The 19,672-nt window shown below is 53.5% G+C and overlaps 1 protein-coding gene across 1 annotated transcript; it reads left to right on the top strand.

Moving 5' to 3' along the window:
• Positions 1–5,670: 5,670 nt before the first annotated feature.
• Positions 5,671–19,650, top strand: TM6SF1 (transmembrane 6 superfamily member 1). Its single transcript, XM_087829125.1, has 10 exons — positions 5,671–5,762; positions 9,438–9,541; positions 10,405–10,502; positions 11,119–11,224; positions 11,945–12,034; positions 13,225–13,346; positions 13,872–13,976; positions 15,123–15,215; positions 15,587–15,706; positions 18,821–19,650. The coding sequence occupies exons 1-10, from the start codon at positions 5,671–5,673 to the stop codon at positions 19,010–19,012; spliced, it is 1,122 nt and encodes a 373-aa protein (XP_087685251.1). The 3' UTR covers positions 19,013–19,650.
• Positions 19,651–19,672: the final 22 nt, after the last annotated feature.

The raw sequence follows: 19,672 nt of genomic DNA, 5'->3' as shown, positions 1-19,672 counted from the left end.
GGCAGGCAGGAGAACGGTGGGGGAAGAGCTCTCCTTTGCAAACTATGTTAATGCCAAAGAAAGAGAAGACATTTAAAATAAATAAAAGGCAATTATTACGCCCTTAGGATTTTTTTTTTTTTTTTAAATTTCCGGAGCACATGAAAATGTAGCTGCGATCGGGTTACCCTCCTGTTTGAAAGGATGAGTATTGTAGGTATAAATAGAAGCTAAGGTCAGAGGCTAAAGGCAGAAAAAGACTCACGTGTCCAGCAGAGACCGATGAGCTGTGAGATGACACCCTCTCCTCATAAGGCTGCGATTGTGGCCCTGACCCGAGTTTGAGCTCCAGGGGAAGACTTCTTGGAAATCTTAAATCTTAAACCAGCACACGGGCAGTCTTATCTCTAAGGTCTCTGAGCCCACAGGGCATTTTTTTTTTTTTTTCTTCCCACACTTGACCTGTTCCCAACTGAGCATTAACACGCTGCAGATAGATGTGTCTGACCTAAGCCCTAAAAACCAACAACTCCCTCCCTCCTGCGGGTCGAGAGTTTCTGAGAAGCCTTCCCTAGAGGTTTGGCTCCAGAAATTAAAAAGCAAACAGAGAGAGGGGCACCCCGAGTCCGAAGACGTTGGAAAACTGCTGGTAAACCACTAGCAGTTAAGAGCAGGGCTTTGCAATCAGTCCGTCTGGTTTTCGAATCCCAGCTTGGCCACTTGACTTTCCTCATGACCTTGGGCAATTTTCTTCAAGCAGGCTGTGCCCCAGTTTCCCTATTTGGAAAACGGGGAATGATTACAGTGACCCCATCTCCCTCGGAGGGTTAAATGAAGATCAGAGGAACACACATTACAACCGCGCTTAATTACAACACAGGGAGTAATGCTCAATAAATGGTTGCAGTTATTCGAAGAACTGAACCCGTTTAAATATTCATTCCCTGGTCATTCTGCATTAACTATTTTCCTAACGTCTACCCTGCACAGACTTAATAATTTCACTTTGCTTTGGGTTATTTAATAGAGGGATGCCCCATTTTTCAAGTTTACATTTGTCATCACTATGGAGGCTAAAGAGCTCTCACGTTTTTATCACAGTTGCAATTTTTCCTTCGTTTTAACTGTCCAGTTGTACTTTTATTTTATGTGCTTGATTTTATCAGATTTATTGGGGGTGACATAGGTTAATAGGGTCACATAGGTTTCAAGTGTACATTTCTTTTTTCCCCCCTTTTTATATGTTTTTTTATTGATTTCAGAGAGAGAGAGAGAGAGACATCAATATTGAGAGTCACTGATTGGCTGCCTTCTGCACACCTCCTGCTGGGGTTCAAGGGGCCCATAACCCCGGCATGTGCCCTGACTGGGAATCGAACCTCAATCTCCTGGATCCTAGGTCGAGGCTCAACCGCTGAGCCACGCCGGCCGGGCAAGTGCACATTTGTATGATACGTAATCTGTATATTGCATTGTGTGCCCAGCACCCAAAGTCACCACTGTACTTTTATTATTTGCCGCCCCGCCTATTATTTTGATGAGATCAAGGATAAGATCAAATAATGATAATTAGCACAGTTTAGCAGACATCATCAAGGCTGTTGTCATAAAAATCTTACTAGGGTTCCAGGGACATTAAAGAGCTGAAACGATGCGGCCCACGTGTTCCGGATCTCTGAAGCCAGCCATGGGGACCGAGCACAGTTGCCGTGATTTATAAATATGACCTTCCACGAAAAAGCGTGTCGGGGCCAGAAGTGAAATTCAAGGCAGCAGGCTTGAGGTTTCAGAGCCCACATACCCAGAATATGCTGCCTCTCTGGTTACGGGGAAGTAAATATAGACCAGGCCGGTGAGGCGAACACATTTCATTTCATTTCGTCCATCTCTGCTCATTTCCCAGCCACAGAAACTAGATCAACCCAGCTTATAAGTAGGTCGGCTTGCTCTCCTCCCAGCCGCCTCAGAAATTTCCCTTCTTTTCACGGCTAATTTTTCCACCTTTGCTCTGAGTTCGTTGCCTTTCGGTTGTATCCACCTGTCTCTCTCTCTTTTTCTGGTGACTTCAACTTCTCCATTTCTACTTGCACCTTTACTTGGTACCCACAAGTATGTAACTATTTCCCCGAGATGAAAAGACACCCTCCACCCCGTGTCAGCCTCTGAGTGTCCCCCTTCCTCCCTCCTTCCTGTCACAGCACCTTCTCTCCTCAACAACAATAGTCTGGCTTTGGCTCTCACTCCACGGACCCCTCGGACTTGGGCTGCTGGCTGGTGATCCCCTGAATGCCTCTTTCTATCATTTCAGTTACCTTTCCTTCCTTTTTTTTTTTTTTTTTTTAAATACACTTCCTGGCCAGTTAATTATGCTACCTATTCTTCCGTTAACTCTTTTCTAAAATATATATATATATATTTTTTTATTGATTTCAGCGAGAGAGGCAGAGAGAAACATCAATGATGAGTCATTGATCAGCTGCCTCCTGCTCGCCCCCTACTGGGGATTGAGGAGCCTGCACCCTGGGCCTGTGCCCTGACCGGGAATCGAACCGCAATCTCCTGGATCATAGGTTGATGCTCAACCGCTGAGCACCACCGGCCGGGCTCTTGCGTTAACTCTTGAATCAGAGGTTGAAAAGCACCTAGAGAGGGGATGTGTCAAGGAAACCCCTCAGTCTCCCCTCCAATCAGCTCTGTCTAACCCAAACTCTAACATAGGAAGAGGTCTTCCTGTTTAACCTGGGGGGAGGGGGGGTGCGATGTGAACACTGCAGCCACCTTGGGTTTGAATCTAGCCCTTGCCCTGGTGCTCTCAGCCTTTTCATGCAAGAATGTCCATTTACCCTCCCTTGGTCTGCCTGTCACATCATAATGTTCTGTCCTCGACACAGAATATTTCTCCTCTCTTGCCAGCCACTGTGATTCCAAACTCCCCCTTGCCTCATTTGTACCAAAACATTATTCTATGAAATAATATTCAGAGGGCACTGACCGGAGGATATCTATCAATACCCTTCGATCAGAGCAGGCAGGTAGGTTCAAGCTGGCATTCGAGAAGGACCCTATTGGTGTGTCCCGTGGAGGAGGCCTCCGAGCTGATGTCCCATCTCCACGGCCATCTGTCCTGGGCTTGGACTGGAGGTGACGGTGTGCTTGCCGGGAAGGTAGGTTCCACCTCTGCCACACACACACACCCAACATATCGTAACACTGATCTCTGAACCATGCTCACTTCTGTGACACTCCTGTGGCTTCGTGAGTGTGCCGAGGGGCTCTCGGCACTAAGCCAGTCACCTGCACGGAGGCTGCCCTGAGAGGCAACTGTTCAGAATCAGATCCCATGTTTACTGCAGGAAATGGTGCCGGGGCCGCGCCATATGACACCGTGTTCCCTCGCCAAGGGCCCATGGGAGAATTCTTCTGGGCGTCTGATCCGTGTTTATCTTATGCGCACTGTGAACGTGACCGCTGATTGTGTTTCCCTCTTGCTTTGGTTGCTAGGAAACCCAGGACAATGGCACAGACCCTGGGTAGCAGCTGCCAGGGACCTTGTCTCCAGCATTTTGCGTGCTGACTGTACCTCTCCTTTCGTTTCTTTATCACTTTCTGGCAGACTTCCTCTTTCTCTTTCTACTTCCCCCCTTTTTTTATTTTTAAATCCCACCTTGCTTGCTTCCTCTCTCTCTCTTTTTTTTCTCTCTTTAACATCCATTGAGAGCCTGTGTTCGGTGCCAGGCACCCAGCTGCCCAGCCATCACCACCCAAAAATACCCATTAACAGCTGCGGCCCTAGTCAGGGCGCTCGTGGTCACACAAGAGAACCCCAGCGTGGATGCAACCTAACGTTTAGAGCTGCTTCGTGTTTCTTTGAGGACACGGGTCACTCTGCGGTCCCCTCTCCGGACAGGATCCTAGTGACCTACCCACCGAGGCACACGGTCCTCGCCCTGGGCATTCTCAGGTCACTTGTTCTGTCCCTGTACGCGCCCCACAGATGCGTAGGTCTGATGGGCCCTGGCACGTTCACCAAGGGGGTGCAGCTTTTCCTAAAAACACAGACACAACCTTCGCCGGGAGGCTTACAGGGCAGGAAAGAAGAGGGGAAGAGAGAGAGCCGTGGATGGAGGGCTAGAGTGACTTGGGGGCTGCTTCCACTCCACTCTCGCGGAACAGCCCTACTGTGCGCCACTGCCCTTGCCCAGCAGCACTCTTTCTTGGTTCCTATTTCCCAGTGGCAAGTACCCTGAAGTCCCTCTTTCACTTCCCCTCGGTGGCGAAAACAGGCATGGCGGAAACAGGCCCTTAATTCCTAATAACTCGGTTATTTTTTGAACTGGCACCACTGGGAGCTACTGTCTTTCTCTGGCGGGTGTGGACTTCCATGTTTCTATTTTTGCTTCTGGGAAGATTGAGGCTCTTGGGGGGAAAAAGGAAAATCAAACAACTTTATTGTCCGAATGCCTTGTATTTTAAGCCATATCTGACCTTTTTTCAAGCCAGCGGGGACGTAATCATCATTACTGGTCTGGCCCCAGCCGGTCTGGCTCAGTGGTTAGAGCATCAGCCTGGGGACTGAAGGGTCCTGGGTTCGATTCCAGACAAGGGCACGTACCTCGGTTGCAGGTTCGATCCCCAGCCCCGAGGAGGCAACCCCTGGCTGTGCCTCTCTCACATCCATGTTTCTCTCTCTCTCCCTTCCTCCCTTCCACTCGCTCTGAAAAGCAATGGAAAAAATATCCTCCTGGGTAGGGAAAAAAACCCAAAAAGATGCTACATCAGCCTCTCCTCCCCATCACACCCTTAAATGCTCTCTTGCCCCCCGGGGTCCTCTAAGGGGGAGCCCCCGATGCCCTCTCCAGCTTCTCCTGCCATCTGCGCTCCTGCACGACAGACACCCAGCATTTCCAAGGGGAGCAAACACCCTGAAGTCAGTCAGGCGACACGCTTCCTGATACACTTCTGCCTGGAGCCCTCTGCGGCTCCCCTGGACCCCTCCGGACAGAAAGAGGGGAGATGCCAACGGAGGGGACGCTCGGGTCCAGGGGCCACACTTCTGGGCTGGGTCGCAGTTGAGCGTGTGCCTGGGTTTCGGGGTCACCCGTCTCTTCCCGACTCTGGGCGAGGGTTCCCCACGTGGAAGTGGGTGCAGCCTCTCGGGCTCTGACCCCCCACCCCCACCCCCGCCCCCAGCGGGCGCGCTGCACACACGTGCCGCCGGCACCTGGCCCTCGGCCGCGCTCTGTCGCCACCCCCGGGCCGGAGGACCCGGAGCGAGGGAGCCCCCTGGGTCTGCGCGGGGCGGCCGCGGGCGGGTGGAGGGGGCGCTGTGAGCGCGGCGCGGGGCGCGGGGCGCGGGGCGCACGGAGAGCTCGGCCGCGGGCGGGCGGAGGGGGCGCTGTGAGCGCGGCGCGGGGCGCACGGAGAGCTCGGCCGCGGGCGGGCGGAGGGGGCGCTGTGAGCGCGGCGGGGGGCGCGGGGCGCACGGAGAGCTCGGCCGCGGGCGGGCGGAGGGGGCGCTGTGAGCGCGGCGGGGGGCGCGGGGCGCACGGAGAGCTCGGCCGCGGGCGGGCGGAGGGGGCGCTGTGAGCGCGGCGGGGGGCGCACGGAGAGCTCGGCCGCGGGGCCCGCGCGCGGCGCTGCCGGAAGCAGGGGCGGGGCGCCCGCGCGAGATGCGGTGAAGGGCGCGCAGGCATGAGCGCGTCCGCGGCCACCGGGGTCTTCGTGCTGTCCCTGTCGGCCATCCCGGTCACCTACGTCTTCAACCACCTGGCGGCCCAGCACCAGTGAGTGGGCGGCGCGGGGCGGGCGCGGGGCGGGGGGCGGGGGACGCGGCGCCCCGGCAACTTCTCCGAGGCGGCTGAGCCTCCGGGGGAGGGGGGGCGCCCGGGGTCCCGCCTGCCGGCCGGGTCCTGGGGTCCTGGCCATTTGGCACGAGGCTGAGCCAAGCGCAGGGGCCCGCGCGGTGCCAGCGCGGTGCCCGGTCACGGTGGCCGGTAAGGCCGTGCCCTGCCCTTGAGGAGCCGGGGGCGGGGGCGCAGGACATCCAGGGCCGCGCGCGGGGCGCCTTCGCCCAGCTCCTGCCTTGTTTGGCTGCGTCTCGCAGGGAGCGCTGTTCCCATGTTTGGACGCACACAGGCTCCTTATTAATTTTAGAAACTGTCCGGAGTGACCAGCAGCAGCTAGCCCCGAACCAGGGACAGAGACCTGGGTTCTAGGCCTGCCTTTTGGCATGGAGGGTGTGGCCTGGCCTCAGTTTTCTGGTCTGTGCAATGGCCTGCACTTGCACCCCACCGTGGGGACCCACAGAGGCCGGGTGGCATCGGGAGCAGGGCTGTGCCCGCGCCTCTAAGGAAATGGGTGGGGCGGCTGAAGGTGGTGCACAGGGGCCGGTTCAGAGCCCTGACCCTCAGTCCTCAGCGAGGGCCCCGGGCCCAGTGGCCCAGCACCTGCAGCCGCAGGCCTGCCGGGCGGTGGGGACGATGCCAGGCTCCGTGCCAGCTGCTGTTCTTTTCGCTGCGGTAGGAGGTAGGAGGAAGTAACCTGGTCCGTTACCCACAGCAGTTGGTGCCGAGGAAATTGCATCAGACCATAGGCTGCAAACCCCCCCCAGACCTTCGGGCTGCGGAGAAGTGTCTGCCCGCAGGGCCCTGACTTCCTCCTCTGCCCTTCCCGGGCCCACCGCTTGCTCCTCCCGTATCCAGATGGCACCCCGTCCATCCTGAGTGGCCCCTCGGCACCGGCGGCGACCGCCCTTGGTCTGACCCAGTCTAGGGGCACATCTCCTGGACCACGCAACTCTGGGGAGTGAATGCCCCATGTCTGTGACTACAGGGCATGGGGGGGGACCCTGCACTCCTACAGTGGCATTTAAAGAGATTCGACGGATATCTATCCAGTACCTACTAGTAGTATACCTGGCGCTGTTCTAAGTGTTGGGGTTATAGCTATGAACAAACAACATGAGAGAGTGACTGGGAAGGGAACTGGTAGTCTGGGAGGGCTTCTTGGAGGAGGTGACCCTTGAGCTGCAGGACGTGGCCACGGGAACATCTGAGGACAGAGCCTTCCAGGTAGAGGAACAGGGAGAGCGACATGGCCGGTGGTGGGGACGTTCTGCCGGGAGAGGCTCGGTGGCCTGGTGAAGGGTTGGCGTAGCCAGCAGAGGATCTGAGGGTGACCCTGAGGTGTTGGCCCTGACAGGGCGGTGATGGCATTGACCCAGCACGTGTATTACTGAGCACACTGCTGGGCCCCGCAGCTATGGTCCCATCACTCTTACCACCCTCCTGCGGGTTCGAGTTCCGGGGGCCTTGGACCCCTCCCATTCTTCCTCCACTCCCTCCCTCCCACCGTCCCCTTCCCTGGAAGTCCTGGGGCCGGGCTAGCATCTGCTCCCTCCTTGCAGTTTGCCCTGGCACTGGCCCTCTCTGATCCCCGCAGAGCCTCCCTTGCGGGCTCCCCTGCCCCAGTGCCCTGCCCTCCCAGGGCAGCCACGCCACACGCCCGTGCTGGTCTCCTTCCCTCCCCGCCCCCTCCCTGACTGTTGCAGCTGCACCTCGCAGACACTCCCTCCAACAGGTGTGATCTCTCCCTCCTCCAACCGTCCCCCCCAGTCCCTCCCCGCCCCCCACACCCATTGCGCCTCAGAACTCTCCTTCCCGGCCACAGCTCACCTTCCCGTTGTCCTGCCTGGCGCAGGGCCTTGTGCGTGGTAGGCATTCAGTTAGGTTGGGGTTAGTCAAAGCTAATTCCTTCCCACCAGACCTTTTACGAAAGCCTGACAAACAGAAAAAGCAGATTTAGGTCGAGGGGCCAGGAAAGAGATGGGGTCTCTCCCTCTCTCACACTCACCCACACGGCCCCTCTCAGGTGTCTGTTCTCCGAGAAGCATCAGTAACCTCTGCCCACCCCCACCCCTCACCCCAAGACCAACCACCTTTCCACCCTTGGGTTGGTCGAAGCCCTTCCCCCGGGCGCTCCGCATTCCAGCCCTTGCTGGACTCAGAGCCGGCAGGTCCTGCGCACGGCTGTCCCCGGGAGACACGGATGGCCTGCTGCCCCAGTTTCTCTCTCATCCGTGTTCCTGCTCCTGAGGGGAGAGCAGAGGATGCCCTGCACCAGTTCACACGGGTCATTTCTCCCTGCTCCAGACAAGCGCCAGCTGTGTGACGGTGCCACCGCCGGCGTCCTCCGAGGTCCTCGGGAGGAGCAGGGATAGAGAGGCCGTGGCGTTGTCCCCAAGGTCACAGTTAGGCCCTGGCAGAGTGGTGACTAGAATCTAGGTCTCTTAATTTTATTATTGTTATTTTTTAATCTTCACCCCAGGATGTTTTTTCCATTGCTTTTCAGAGAGAGTGTGGAAGAGACAGAGTGAGAGAGAGAGAGAAATACGGATGTGAGAGAGACACATCGATTGGTTGCCTCCTGCATGTACCCCAACCGGGGCTGGGGATTGAGCCTGCAACCAAGGTACTTGCCCTTGGCCGGAATCGAACCTGGGACCCTTCAGTCTGCAGGCCAACGCTGTAAACACTGAGCCAAACTGGCCAGGGCTAGGATATAAGGTCTCTTGACTGCTGTGTCCACCAAACCTCTCGGCCTCCAGCCGCCTGCTGAGGAGGGGCCTTGGCGCCTGGCCTGCCGGGTGCCCTACCTTTTCCCATGAGAAGGTCCAGGGGCTGTGCCTGGCCTTGCCTCGCCTCTGCTTTCCGGGTATGGGGCTGGACGCTGGCCAGTGGGCCAGCTGGCCCTGGGTGTGGAAGTGGCTGACTTCCTTCTGGTCTCAGGTCTGGCCCAGACTCCTCCCCTCCTGAGATCGGCCTCATCCTCTGGTACCATTTAAAAAAAAAAAAAAAAAAAAAAGTCTTTACTGATTTCAGAGAGAGGGAGAGGGAGAGAGAGAGAAACATCCATGATGAGAATCATTGATGGGCTGCCTCCTGCTCGCCCCCTACTGGGGATCGAGGAGCCTGCACCCCGGGCATGTGCCCCGACTGGGAATCGAACCACAATCTCCTGGATCCTAGGCCGATGCTCAACCACTGAGCCATGCCGGCAGGGCCCTCTGGTACCTTTGATTATGTGACTCTCCTTCCTCGTGCCCCTGGAAGGTGTGTGTGACAGTGACTCCAGCTTGCCTCCTGGAGCACCGAGGGAGGTGGCCTGCCAGCCACTGGGAAGCGAGGGTTGGAGGAGCAGAGGTGGCAGCCGCTCAGACGCATCACCTGGGCAGGGGGGCCGGCTGACAGGAGAGCGAGGACCTGATGGCTCCGGTCCCCAAAAGTCACAGGGGGAGGCCCCAAGGGGCCACAGTGCTGTAAACAGACATGGTCCCCTGCACAGGGCTCAAGCCGCAGACAGAGGCAGAGCTGGGAGCCACCGCATTCATCGGCCAGGAAGTTCTGGCCCCAATGTGTTTATTTTGATAAGTGACCACCTCCCTGTTCTGGCCCTTGCAGCTTCTGGACAATTGTAGGGGTTGCTGCCCTCATCCTGCTGCTGGTAGCCCTGTTGGCGCGATTACTCGTCAAAAGAAAACCACCCCGGGACCCGCTGTTCTACGGTACGTCTGTCCCCACGGCCGGGGAAACCACCGTGTCCACCGATTAGCTCAGCAGGGTGGCCTCCACCCTGTTTCCTCCGTGGCTGTGGATACGCCAAGCCGGAGGGTACAGTGGCAGGAACTGGAGGAGTATTTCAGGATGACACGGCCCTCTCCTCCGAGCTAGGGCCTGCCCCGGGCTGCGGGTCCCACCCTCTCCCAGCTGGAGGTCAGAGTGCACTGGGACAAGGCGTGAGGAGCGGAGGGGCGTCCTTCTGCCAGGATCCCAGCCATGTTGTTGCAAATGGCAGGGTTTCCTCTTTTTTTTATGGCTAAAGAATATGTTTTATACAGTATATAATATAAGCACACACACAGGGTTCATTCCTGTTGATGGACATTTAGGTTGTCTCCTTGCCGTGGCTATAACGGTTTATTTTCCTTGCTCGTGGTGGGTCTGCAGGTTGGTGGGGGTTGGGCTGCCTGGTGACCACCCAGATGAATCATCTCTTCCGAGTCATTAGTTTAAACCTGGCGGTTATCGTTACCTTTTGGCTGCTGGGTTACAGGCTTTGCCCAGGTGGGGGGCAGGTGTGGGGAGTGGAGGGTGGGGCAGAGCCAGTGGGTGAGTTTGTCATTCTTACCCGTCAGCAGATGTCCCCTCGGTGGGCGCAGGTGGGCAGTGATGTCAGATCCACGACTCAGGCAGAGGTCCCGCCGAGTGTCGGGGGGTGGGGGTGGGGGGGGTGTTCTGTCCGTCCCTGTCGACGGCGTCCGCGGGGTTGTCCGGAGAGCATTACAACGGTCCACTGCTGCTGTCGAATGCCAGCCCGTGGCCACTGTCCCCCGAGCTGCTCTGGGTAACCCGCTGCTCTCTGCCCTAGTGTACGCGGTTTTCGGGTTTACCAGCGTGGTGAACCTCATCATAGGACTGGAGCAGGATGGAGTCATCGACGGGTTCATGACGCACTACCTGAGAGAGGTATGGCACCGCCCGCCATCTCAAGGCTGAAGCCCGAGGGCCGGCCACCCACCCGCCCACCCACCCGAGCCACTTTGCTTGGAGACGAAACCCTTTCACCTGGTGTGAGCAGGGGTGACTCGTGGTGTGTCATTCACTGGTGGGGACAGAGGCCGCTTATGTGCCTGGGAAATGGGGACACAGTTCTCAGCAGTGTGTACGCTCAGCAACGCCCATCTCACAACAGGCCCATTGCCCTCCTCCAGAACTTGTATTTAATGGAAATGAGATACTTTTTAAAAAAAAATGTGTTTTTCACTGAGAGGAAGGGAGAGGGAGAGAGAGAGAAACATCAGTGATGAGAGTCACTGATCGGCTGCCTCCCGCTCGCCCCCTGCTGGGGATCAAGGAGCCTGCACCCCGGGCCTGTGCCCTGACCGGGAATCGAACCGAGATCTCCTGGATCCTAGGTCAATGCTCAACCGCTGGGCCACGCCAGCCGGGCGTAAATAAGATACTTTAAATGAATTGAGGATTCGCACAGATCAGTTCTGTTCGGTTTTACCTGCACTGCAGGTGCTCCAGTGGGTGTCTCGAGTCGCATGTAAACTGGGCTTCCTTTCAATGCTTCCGTCAGGGCGAACCGTACCTGAACACTGCGTATGGGCACATGGTCTGCTACTGGGACGGCTCTGCTCACTACCTGATGTACCTGGTGATGGTGGCAGCCATCGCATGGGAGTAAGTCACCTCACCTCTGCCACCTTAGCAACCGACGAGCGGGTATGTAAGGGGGACACAGAGGCATCAACACAGACAGGCGTCCACGGACACGAAGGCTGCTCGATGGAGATGGGTCAGACCCGGCTTTACGTGTCCCGCAGCTCTGTTAGCACCCACGGGAGAGGAGACTCCTGCCTGCCCCCTGGCGACAGTCACCCAATGGGTCTCTAGGGTTTGGCTTAGGTGCAGGACAGGGCAGGAAACACACAGTTCGGAAGGGAACCCCTCTGTTCCTTTCCAAGACCCTCCTTTTGGGGACATCCATTGGAGGAGCTTGAAGATTAGGGGTGTATGTCACTATCCTCTCCACCTTTCGGGGGCTGTGGCCAGAATCCTGGGACGCCAGGAAGAATCCACTTCGCACCCCATGACTCGTACTTGAGAAACTTGAGAATCTGAGAAACGGACCCAGTTTCCTTTCGCTTGCGAGTCTCCTTTCTCGGTTCACAAGGCGGCGAGGGTGTTGCGGTCTGCAGGTCAGGGCGGCAAGTGCAGTCCCTGCTCAGGACACAGAGAGGGTTCCACTGTGTCACACATGGAAACCGAGTGTCCCCATCAGGGCTCCTTGTGTCCGATTTGTGACTCTCCAGAAGGTTCCAATGCCCGTGCTTTTCCAGTTAGAATCAAGGTAACACCATGAGTCATCTTTCACGAATTATCCTAAGCCGAGACTTTTTTTCGTCACAGGGAAAGTTACAGAAACATTGGCCTGTACTGGGTGGGATCCATTATGATGAGCATGGTTGTTTTTGTGCCAGGAAACATTGTAGGTAAGAAACTTTTAATCTTAAAATTCACTTTCCTTTTCTGAAACAATGGGGATTGTTTTTTAAACGGAGAAGCTGTTTTGGTTGTAACAGAACCAAGAAATTCTGAGCTGACCGAAAGAGCTGTTTTGCCGGAATGATTTTTCCCCTCCTTAACCTTAAACCTGGCGAAATGCCTCTGGGCAGTTTTCAGACGGGTACATTGATTCAACAACTAGGCAATTTAAATATCAGTGATTCCTGACCTCTAGAGGGGTCTGGACGGGGCAAGTATTGTGTCTGTGGCTACATTCCAGGTGCAAATACTTCTTATAACTTTTGTAATATACAGAGCGGGGCGAAATCAGGTTTACAGTTATAAATACGAGAAACAGTTTATTCTCGTATTATTTATTCATCACTGTTACTCTTTTTAAAAAATACATATTTTTTTATTGATTTCAGAGAGAAACATCAATGATGAGTCATTGATCGGCTGCCTCATGCACGCCCCCTACTGGGGATCGAGGAGCCTGCACCCCGGGCCTGTGCCCTGACCGGGAATCGAACCAAGATCTCCTGGATCCCAGGTTGATGCTCGACCACTGAGCCACACCAGCCAGGCAATCACTGTGTTATTTTCCATACAAATAACTGTAAACCTACTTTTGCCTCACGCTGTGTATAACTCACATTCTATGGTAACTTGAAAAATGTGCTTGAAAGTTAAGACTCTTTACAGCTAATGTGAGGTTACTTACGTGTTGCGAGAGACCAGTATATTTTAGTAAATACGCCTTAAAGACACTGTAGGTGGGACGTGCTGTTAAACACCTAACAGTTCTGAGTTGATCTGGTTTTTTTTGTTAAAAATATTGCCTGGCCTGGCTGGCATGGCTCAGTGGCTGAGCATTGACCCATGATCCCCAAGACCGTGGTTCGATCCCTGGTCAGGACACATGATTCTTGATTCCCAGCAGGGGGCGTGCAGGAGGAAGCTGATCAGTGACTCTCATCACTGATGTTTCTCTCTCTCTCTCTCTCTCCCCCATTCCCTCCCTCTCTCTTTGAAATCAATAAATAATCTGGTCCATAGTGAGATTTTAGATGACCTGAGATGGGGGGTGCTGGGGGGGTATCCTAAATGCCACTTGTGTTTATATACACTTTCGGCAAACTTTTGACTTTCGCTTTCTCTCTTTTTATCTAAACAGGGAAGTTCGGGACACGGGTTTGCCCTGCGTTTTTCTTAAGCATACCCTACACATGTCTTCCTGTTTGGGCTGGTTTCCGAATTTACCATCAGCCGTCAGAAAATTATCATTATCCCTCCAAGGTGATTTTTATTTTATATTTACTTATTCTCACAGAGGATACTTTTTCCATTGTATTTCAGTGAGAGGGAGGGAGGGAAATATCAATGTGAGAGGGACGCATTGATGGGTTGCTTCCCATATGTGCCCCAGACCAGGGCCGGGAATGGAGCCTGCAGCCCGTGGCCAGAATAGAACCCGGGACACTTCAGTCTGCAGGCTGACACTCTAACCACTGAGCCAAACAGACTAGGGCTACGGTTTATTTCTGAAACAAGTATGCCTTATATTTACAATCACAAAAAAAGTTATTTCAAGAAAAAAAAAAATGGTCTCACAGTGAGAAGGGCCCTCCAAGATCACGTGACCCCATCTGCCCATTACACAGAGGAAACTGAGCCTTGAAGGGGAAAATGATTTTCTTGACATTATATGGCTGGTTGGTTTGTGATAGGAATTGTGCATCTTCGGAATTCTCTTTGGAGGTCTCAGGTTCTTCTCTGGGGGTGCATTCTGGACCTGCCCACTGGTTACAAACTCTATTTTAGGTTGTTCAAGAAGTCCAGGCGAAGGACCTGCTGAGAAGACCATTGGACTGTATGTTGGTCATATGTCTCCTCCTGGCAACTGCATTTAGCCTGTTCAGAGGCCTGGTAAGCAGAACAGATCAACGTCCCACATATACCAGACTTCCTAGCACACTAACAAAAGAACATTCCTCCCATCAGACCCTGGAGGGCTGGGCCCATGTCCTGCGGCTCTCCTACCCACACCGGTCCATCCCGGGCTGCTCCATGCTGCCTCCTACAGGTCCTGAGATCAAGCTCTACCCAGAAATATCTTTCCTCCCTTATTTTAGGGCACTTGAAAAAGTAGCCACCAGAGTGTCCTCCTTTTGGTTCCTTTGACATTTCTGATTTGATTTAAATATCTTGGCAAAGGGTGATCGCTTAAGATGGCAGTAAGACTGTGGCCTTGGGCACCCACGTGTTCTCAAGGGTAGGGCATTGGGATTGAAGAAGAGCTTCTAGAGTAAGGAGCTGGAATCCTGGCCACTTAAGCACCTGTGTGGCCTTGTGGCCTCGGAAAAATCCCTTAACCTCTTTGACCCTAGTTTCTTCCTCTATAAGACAACAAGAGCTAGCTTGTAGCATTGTTTCGAAGATTAAATAACCAACATCAGACACAGGTAGAGGGCCTGATACATAGTAGCTGTTCGATAAATGACTGATGTTACAATTTTTATCAACCAATGATCCTTCACAACGTCCTGGTAAATGATATTCAGCTTCGATGGCAGTTACCGACTGTTCTAAGCCTGCTGCCATCGTGTGACAGTTGGGGTGCAGAGTGACAAGTGTGAGCTGATGCAGTGGATTGTTTTGGGGTTGGCTGGCTGGGTTCAGCATGAGAAGCTGTCTTAAGGACCCAGTAAGGCGCCAGAGATACTTTGTGTCTTCTGTGGATTCCAGTCCACTGCGCTGGGACTAAACCTGCTCTGCTCTCGAAGTGGATGCAGGAGGTGGCTTCAGACGTGAGGACCCTGCTCTCAAATCCTTGCCCCCTAAGGCCGTGCACACTGTGAGGCACTGGACAGAGGAGGCTATTTTTGAATCTTGCAAAATCACAGTGGGCTGGACTCGGTGCAGAACGGTCCTGTGCTTCCGGGGAGCTCCTGCCACACATAGTTTTTGTTACATGGTGAAGTTGCCTGTGACTAAACCTGGCATATGCAGCCTCGTCAGCAAATACAGGAGCCGGCTGTCACTGCACCTTGGTAACGATTCATTTGTTTCCAGATCGCTCTGGACTGCCCAGCCGAGCTCTGCCGATTCTATACGCAGTTTCAAGAGCCCTACCTGAAGGATCCTGCTGCTTATCCTAAAATACAGGTCAAGTAGTTCCAGAGCCTAAGATTTTTCTGTTTTCTGTCTTTAAGAGTAGGAACATGGGCTCAGCCGGCGTGGCTGAGTGTTGACCCATGAACCAGGTCACGATTCGATTCCCTATGAACCACATGACTGGGTTTGGGGCTCCTCAATCCCCAGTGGGGTGCATGCAGGAGGCAGCTGATCAGTGACTCATCATTGATGTTTATCTCTCTCCCCCTCTCCCTGAAATCAGTAAAAACATATTTTTAAAAATGTAAAGATGGTAACATGTGGTTCCACGAGAAACTGAAATTGTTGAAAGGGTTGGTGTTGTGTGTTCTTCCGACGGGTTAATGGCCGATTGGCTGATGACGGTTCTCTGTTCAACGCAGATGCTCGCGTACCTCTTCTATTCTGTCCCTTATTTCCTGGTGGCACTTTACGGCTTAGTGGTACCTGGATGCTCCTGGATGGCAGATGTGACGCTGGTACACGCGGGAGGCCTTGCTCAGGTACTCGAAACATGCTCCAGATGCACGTTTACTGGGGATTCAGCTGTCGTGGTTGAGTATCTGAAAAACACGTCTGCCTGGTGTTTTAGGGTAGGAGATAGCAATTGGACACACACACCCCTTTTTTTATAGTTCTTTATTAGACAGTTCTACATACATACTTTATTTAAATCTCACAGTAACTACCTGGCAGGTACTCCACCAGTTACACAGATGAGGCCCAGCGAGGTTACATGATTTGTCCGATGTCACGTACCCAGCAGGTGGTATCGCCGTTTATAATAACATCTCCCAGTCTTTCAACGCCACAGCCACTGAAGAGAATTGAGAGCTATTAACCTGAAGATTTAAGATTTAAGATTTCAGCCCTAGCCGGCCTGGCTCAGTGGTTGGAGCGTCGGCCTGCGGACTGAAGGGTTCTGGGTTAGCTACTGACACTGCGATGGCCCAAACAGCCTGGCTGTTGTCTCAACGTTCGTACCTGGTTTTGCCTGTATTTATGTGGACACAGGAAACTTTGTTTTTTTCTGGAACCAGGAATGTGATTTTTGATCATTCCTTCCAGGCTGTCTCCATAAATATAAGAAAACAGAGCTACTGAAGTTTAACTTTTGTCTTTATTGCCTCATTTTCTTTCATTCTTTCTTAAATATGTCTTTACTGAAGGGAGAGGAGGAAGAGAGATATAAACATCAATGATGAGAGTCATTGATCGGCTGCCTCCTGCTCGCCCCCTACTGGGGATGGAGCCTGCAACCCGGGCCTGTGCCCTGACCGGGAATCGAACCCTGACCTCCTGGATCATAGGTTGATGCTCAACCACTGAGCCACACCGGCTGGGCTATTCCCTCATTTCGTACCCCAATCATCCATTTTAAAAGAAAAAAAAACTCAAACTGCATCTCAATTAAACATGAGAAATTATTTAGAATGAAGCACAGGACACACTATTAGATGCTCGATCTCATCACTGGATTCTGGGGAAATGTCTGGGATCTCTGACTTGTATCTATGACCCTGGGCCACCTGTTAGCTCACAACAGAGGTCACGGAGCCACTGACCCCAGCCTGACAATCAGGCCCCATCCTGAGGAGGGAACATCACCCAGGAGACACTGTGCAGCCCCTTCTCAGCTACGTGCTGGGGAAGGAGACCCTCCCCAGGGGAGACTGAGATCTTCCAGAAACCTCAGGACCCCGTGTGTTGGACTCTGCGCTGGGCGGAAGGCAGGGTCGGATGCTCATTCAGCCAAGGTGTGGCCACATGAACACACCATCTAAACTATGCTCAGTACTGGAAAGTGCAAAAAAAACCCAAAAAACTGACCTCAGGCCTCCTCTCACACAGAGACACCACTTGATTAGGACAATCACAGTATCTGCCTCTCATTAAATAATTCTGCAGAGGACCCACTAAATAAAACAGGTACAAAAACGGCGAATGCTCTGTGGGAGAGCTTGACGTGTAATTCTGACAGCTGAGAGACCACGGTTGTAGAACGTTTACTGAGCTGTATCAGTGCAGTAGGTGTGACAAGACATCAGACACAGAACCTGCCCGTGGGGGGCTTGCCCTCTGACCTAAGCACGTGATGGTGGTCTGCGGCGGCACTGAGGTGTTAGCTGCACGAGATGCGCAAGAGCCTGAGGCTGTGGGGGTTTCCTGGTGCAGGTGGCACGCCTGGTTGTGTCATCCACTCTCTCCAGAGATGGCTGGCGTGTCCCTGCATGTGGTGGCTTTTGGGATGTATATACAGCGCAAGTGTCTGTAAAGACAAGAGACACCAAACCCACATTTCTGAAAATCGGGGTCCGAATCTGGCCTCTAGAAGAGAAGACAAGATCTGGTTATATATGCAGACAAACCGTCATTCAAAATAGGCCCCAGGGAAAAACAGTGGGGGGAGGGGGGCACAAGCTCCTGTTCAGTGTCCCCCAACGTCCACAGGAGCAGCCTCTCACATGCCCACTGCTCTCAGGGTCTTCTGTCCTCACGGCCCAGAGATGAAATGGTTCTGTCGGGCGTCTGCCCCTGGGGAGGGGCGCTGGAGGGCAGAGCAGAGGCGTCCTTGGCAACACCTGTCTCCAGAGAGTAGCGACGCTGTGGCCGAGGTCCCCAGAACTCATCAGTGATTTGTGAAAACATCTGTTACTGATACAAATCGGTACACACGCTGCTTAGGGAAGCTTGTCCTTCCCTTGTAAATAAAGTCAGGTGCCCAGTGACACGCTGAATCTGTCAGCCACGTAGCAGAACAAACGGATTTTACAGGGAAGCAAATGTCAAGTAACGCTCACGTATTTGAAGCAAATTAGCTTTTCATTGTCATTCCTGTGCCTCCTTTATGTTGTGACACCTTTTGTCTCTTCACTTGGGACCCAAGGAACAGTCCACCACTTATTACTGATTATTTAGGTTCCCAGTTCTGTTTCACGTCCATCTGGAACCTCAGTGAGGTGCGGAAATGCAGGCTCCTGGGGTTGCACTTTGCGGCGATACAGGGAGCCTGAGGAATCCTTCCCACAGGAGCCTTTTCCAATGCCGTTTTCCCTGTTCTTGTAGAAAATATAAAGAAATGCCCAAGCGGCGCCGTGTGCCATATGGTTCTGAACGAGCAGAGGCACCGGCGGGAGGCTTTGACCGGGTCGCCCGCTCTAGTTCAGTAGAGCAGCCCCAACCCAGCCCTGCCCATGCCGGCAAACAGATAACCTCATCTTACAAAACCAACCCTTGGCATTATTTTTTTTTTAAAGTTGCATAAGAAACAAATACATTAATAAACCAACCAACAAAAACACATCATCAACGGCTTTGAGCATTTGCTCCAGGGAGTTGGGGGAGACTGGTAACTGGACTAGCGTTTGCTCCAGGGCCCCGGGAGGGTCCCGAGGCGGCTGTGACGGAGCCACTGTCAGGAGGGTGCGCTCTACTTGCACAGCGGCGTCGAGGCGGACCCTGAACCCACGGAACATCCTAGGCGGTGGGCTGTTTGGAAGCGCCAACGGTCTCTCAGGGCACAGAAACACGGTCTGAACGAATCGGGCAGAACTCATCGCGCGTCCAAGTGGATGCAAAGTTCACACTTAACCCTCTCCTTTTTTCCCCCGTGACAGGCCCAGTTTTCCCACATCGGTGCCTCTCTTCACGCCAGGACTGCGTACATCTACCGAGTCCCCGAGGAAGCCAAAGTCCTGTTTCTGGCGGTAAACGTAGCCTACGGGCTGCTTCCTCAGCTCCTGGCCTGCCGCTGCATCTACAGGCCTGAGTTCTTCGTGAAAACAAAGGCGGGTGAGAAAGCGGAGTGAAGTCGTGGCCCCGCCGGGCTCTTCTCTCCACGACAGACTGCGACGCCCCCGCACCAAGGCTCTGTCCCGCCCCACTCCCCCCCACGCTCCTTCTGTACTGCACCTGAGCTACGTGTGGGACTGTGGGGGTCCGTTTTTGAAGGAAAGCTGAAGCTGTTGAAAGTTTGTTTCAAGGATATATTCAGAATTTTTTTGTGAATGAACTCAACTGCCTATCTCAGTGTTCTGTTTGCACGTGTTAAATGTAAGTGTGAAAAAATTACACCTTCGCTCCTACAGCAGTGAGCGTGGAAGGAGAACCATTCAAAAGCGAACACGGCGTATGCGCATCAAGACTCACAGCAGCCGGCAGAGAGGCCTTTGGCATACGAGATGCCGGCGCTATCAGCAACATCGAGAGAAAAGGCAAATTGTCAGAGTACTTTAAAATTTACTTGAAAAATGTTTTCCCAAGGGAAGTGTATGATTTACTACTGTTTTTTAAAAAACTGCTTTTACTAAGAATTTTTTGCGTTTAAACGGCTAAGGACAGATTGGTAGCCTGATTGGTACCCTTAATGCAACACTTGTTTCTCTGGTCACTGGACAGCCTTCTGTTGTGTTTCTGTATATTTTTAATAAAATTATTTTTGTCCTGTTATGATGACAGATCTTATTAAA

The sequence above is a fragment of the Miniopterus natalensis genome, chromosome 22, assembly GCF_054644295.1.
Source record: "Miniopterus natalensis isolate mMinNat1 chromosome 22, mMinNat1.hap1, whole genome shotgun sequence".
NCBI lineage: Eukaryota > Metazoa > Chordata > Mammalia > Chiroptera > Miniopteridae > Miniopterus > Miniopterus natalensis.
The sequence above is the reverse complement of the archived record's forward strand: the minus strand, read 5'-3'. Positions and strand labels throughout refer to the sequence as shown.

Coding starts and splice junctions, on each gene's coding strand:
- TM6SF1 (XM_087829125.1), top strand. CDS start 5,671: ATGAGCGCGTCCGCGGCCACCGGGGTCTTCGTGCTGTCCCTGTCGGCC. Junction 10,503..11,118: donor TGACGCACTACCTGAGAGAG/GTATGGCACCGC, acceptor TGCTTCCGTCAG/GGCGAACCGTACCTGAACAC. Junction 12,035..13,224: donor TGTGCCAGGAAACATTGTAG/GTAAGAAACTTT, acceptor TTATCTAAACAG/GGAAGTTCGGGACACGGGTT.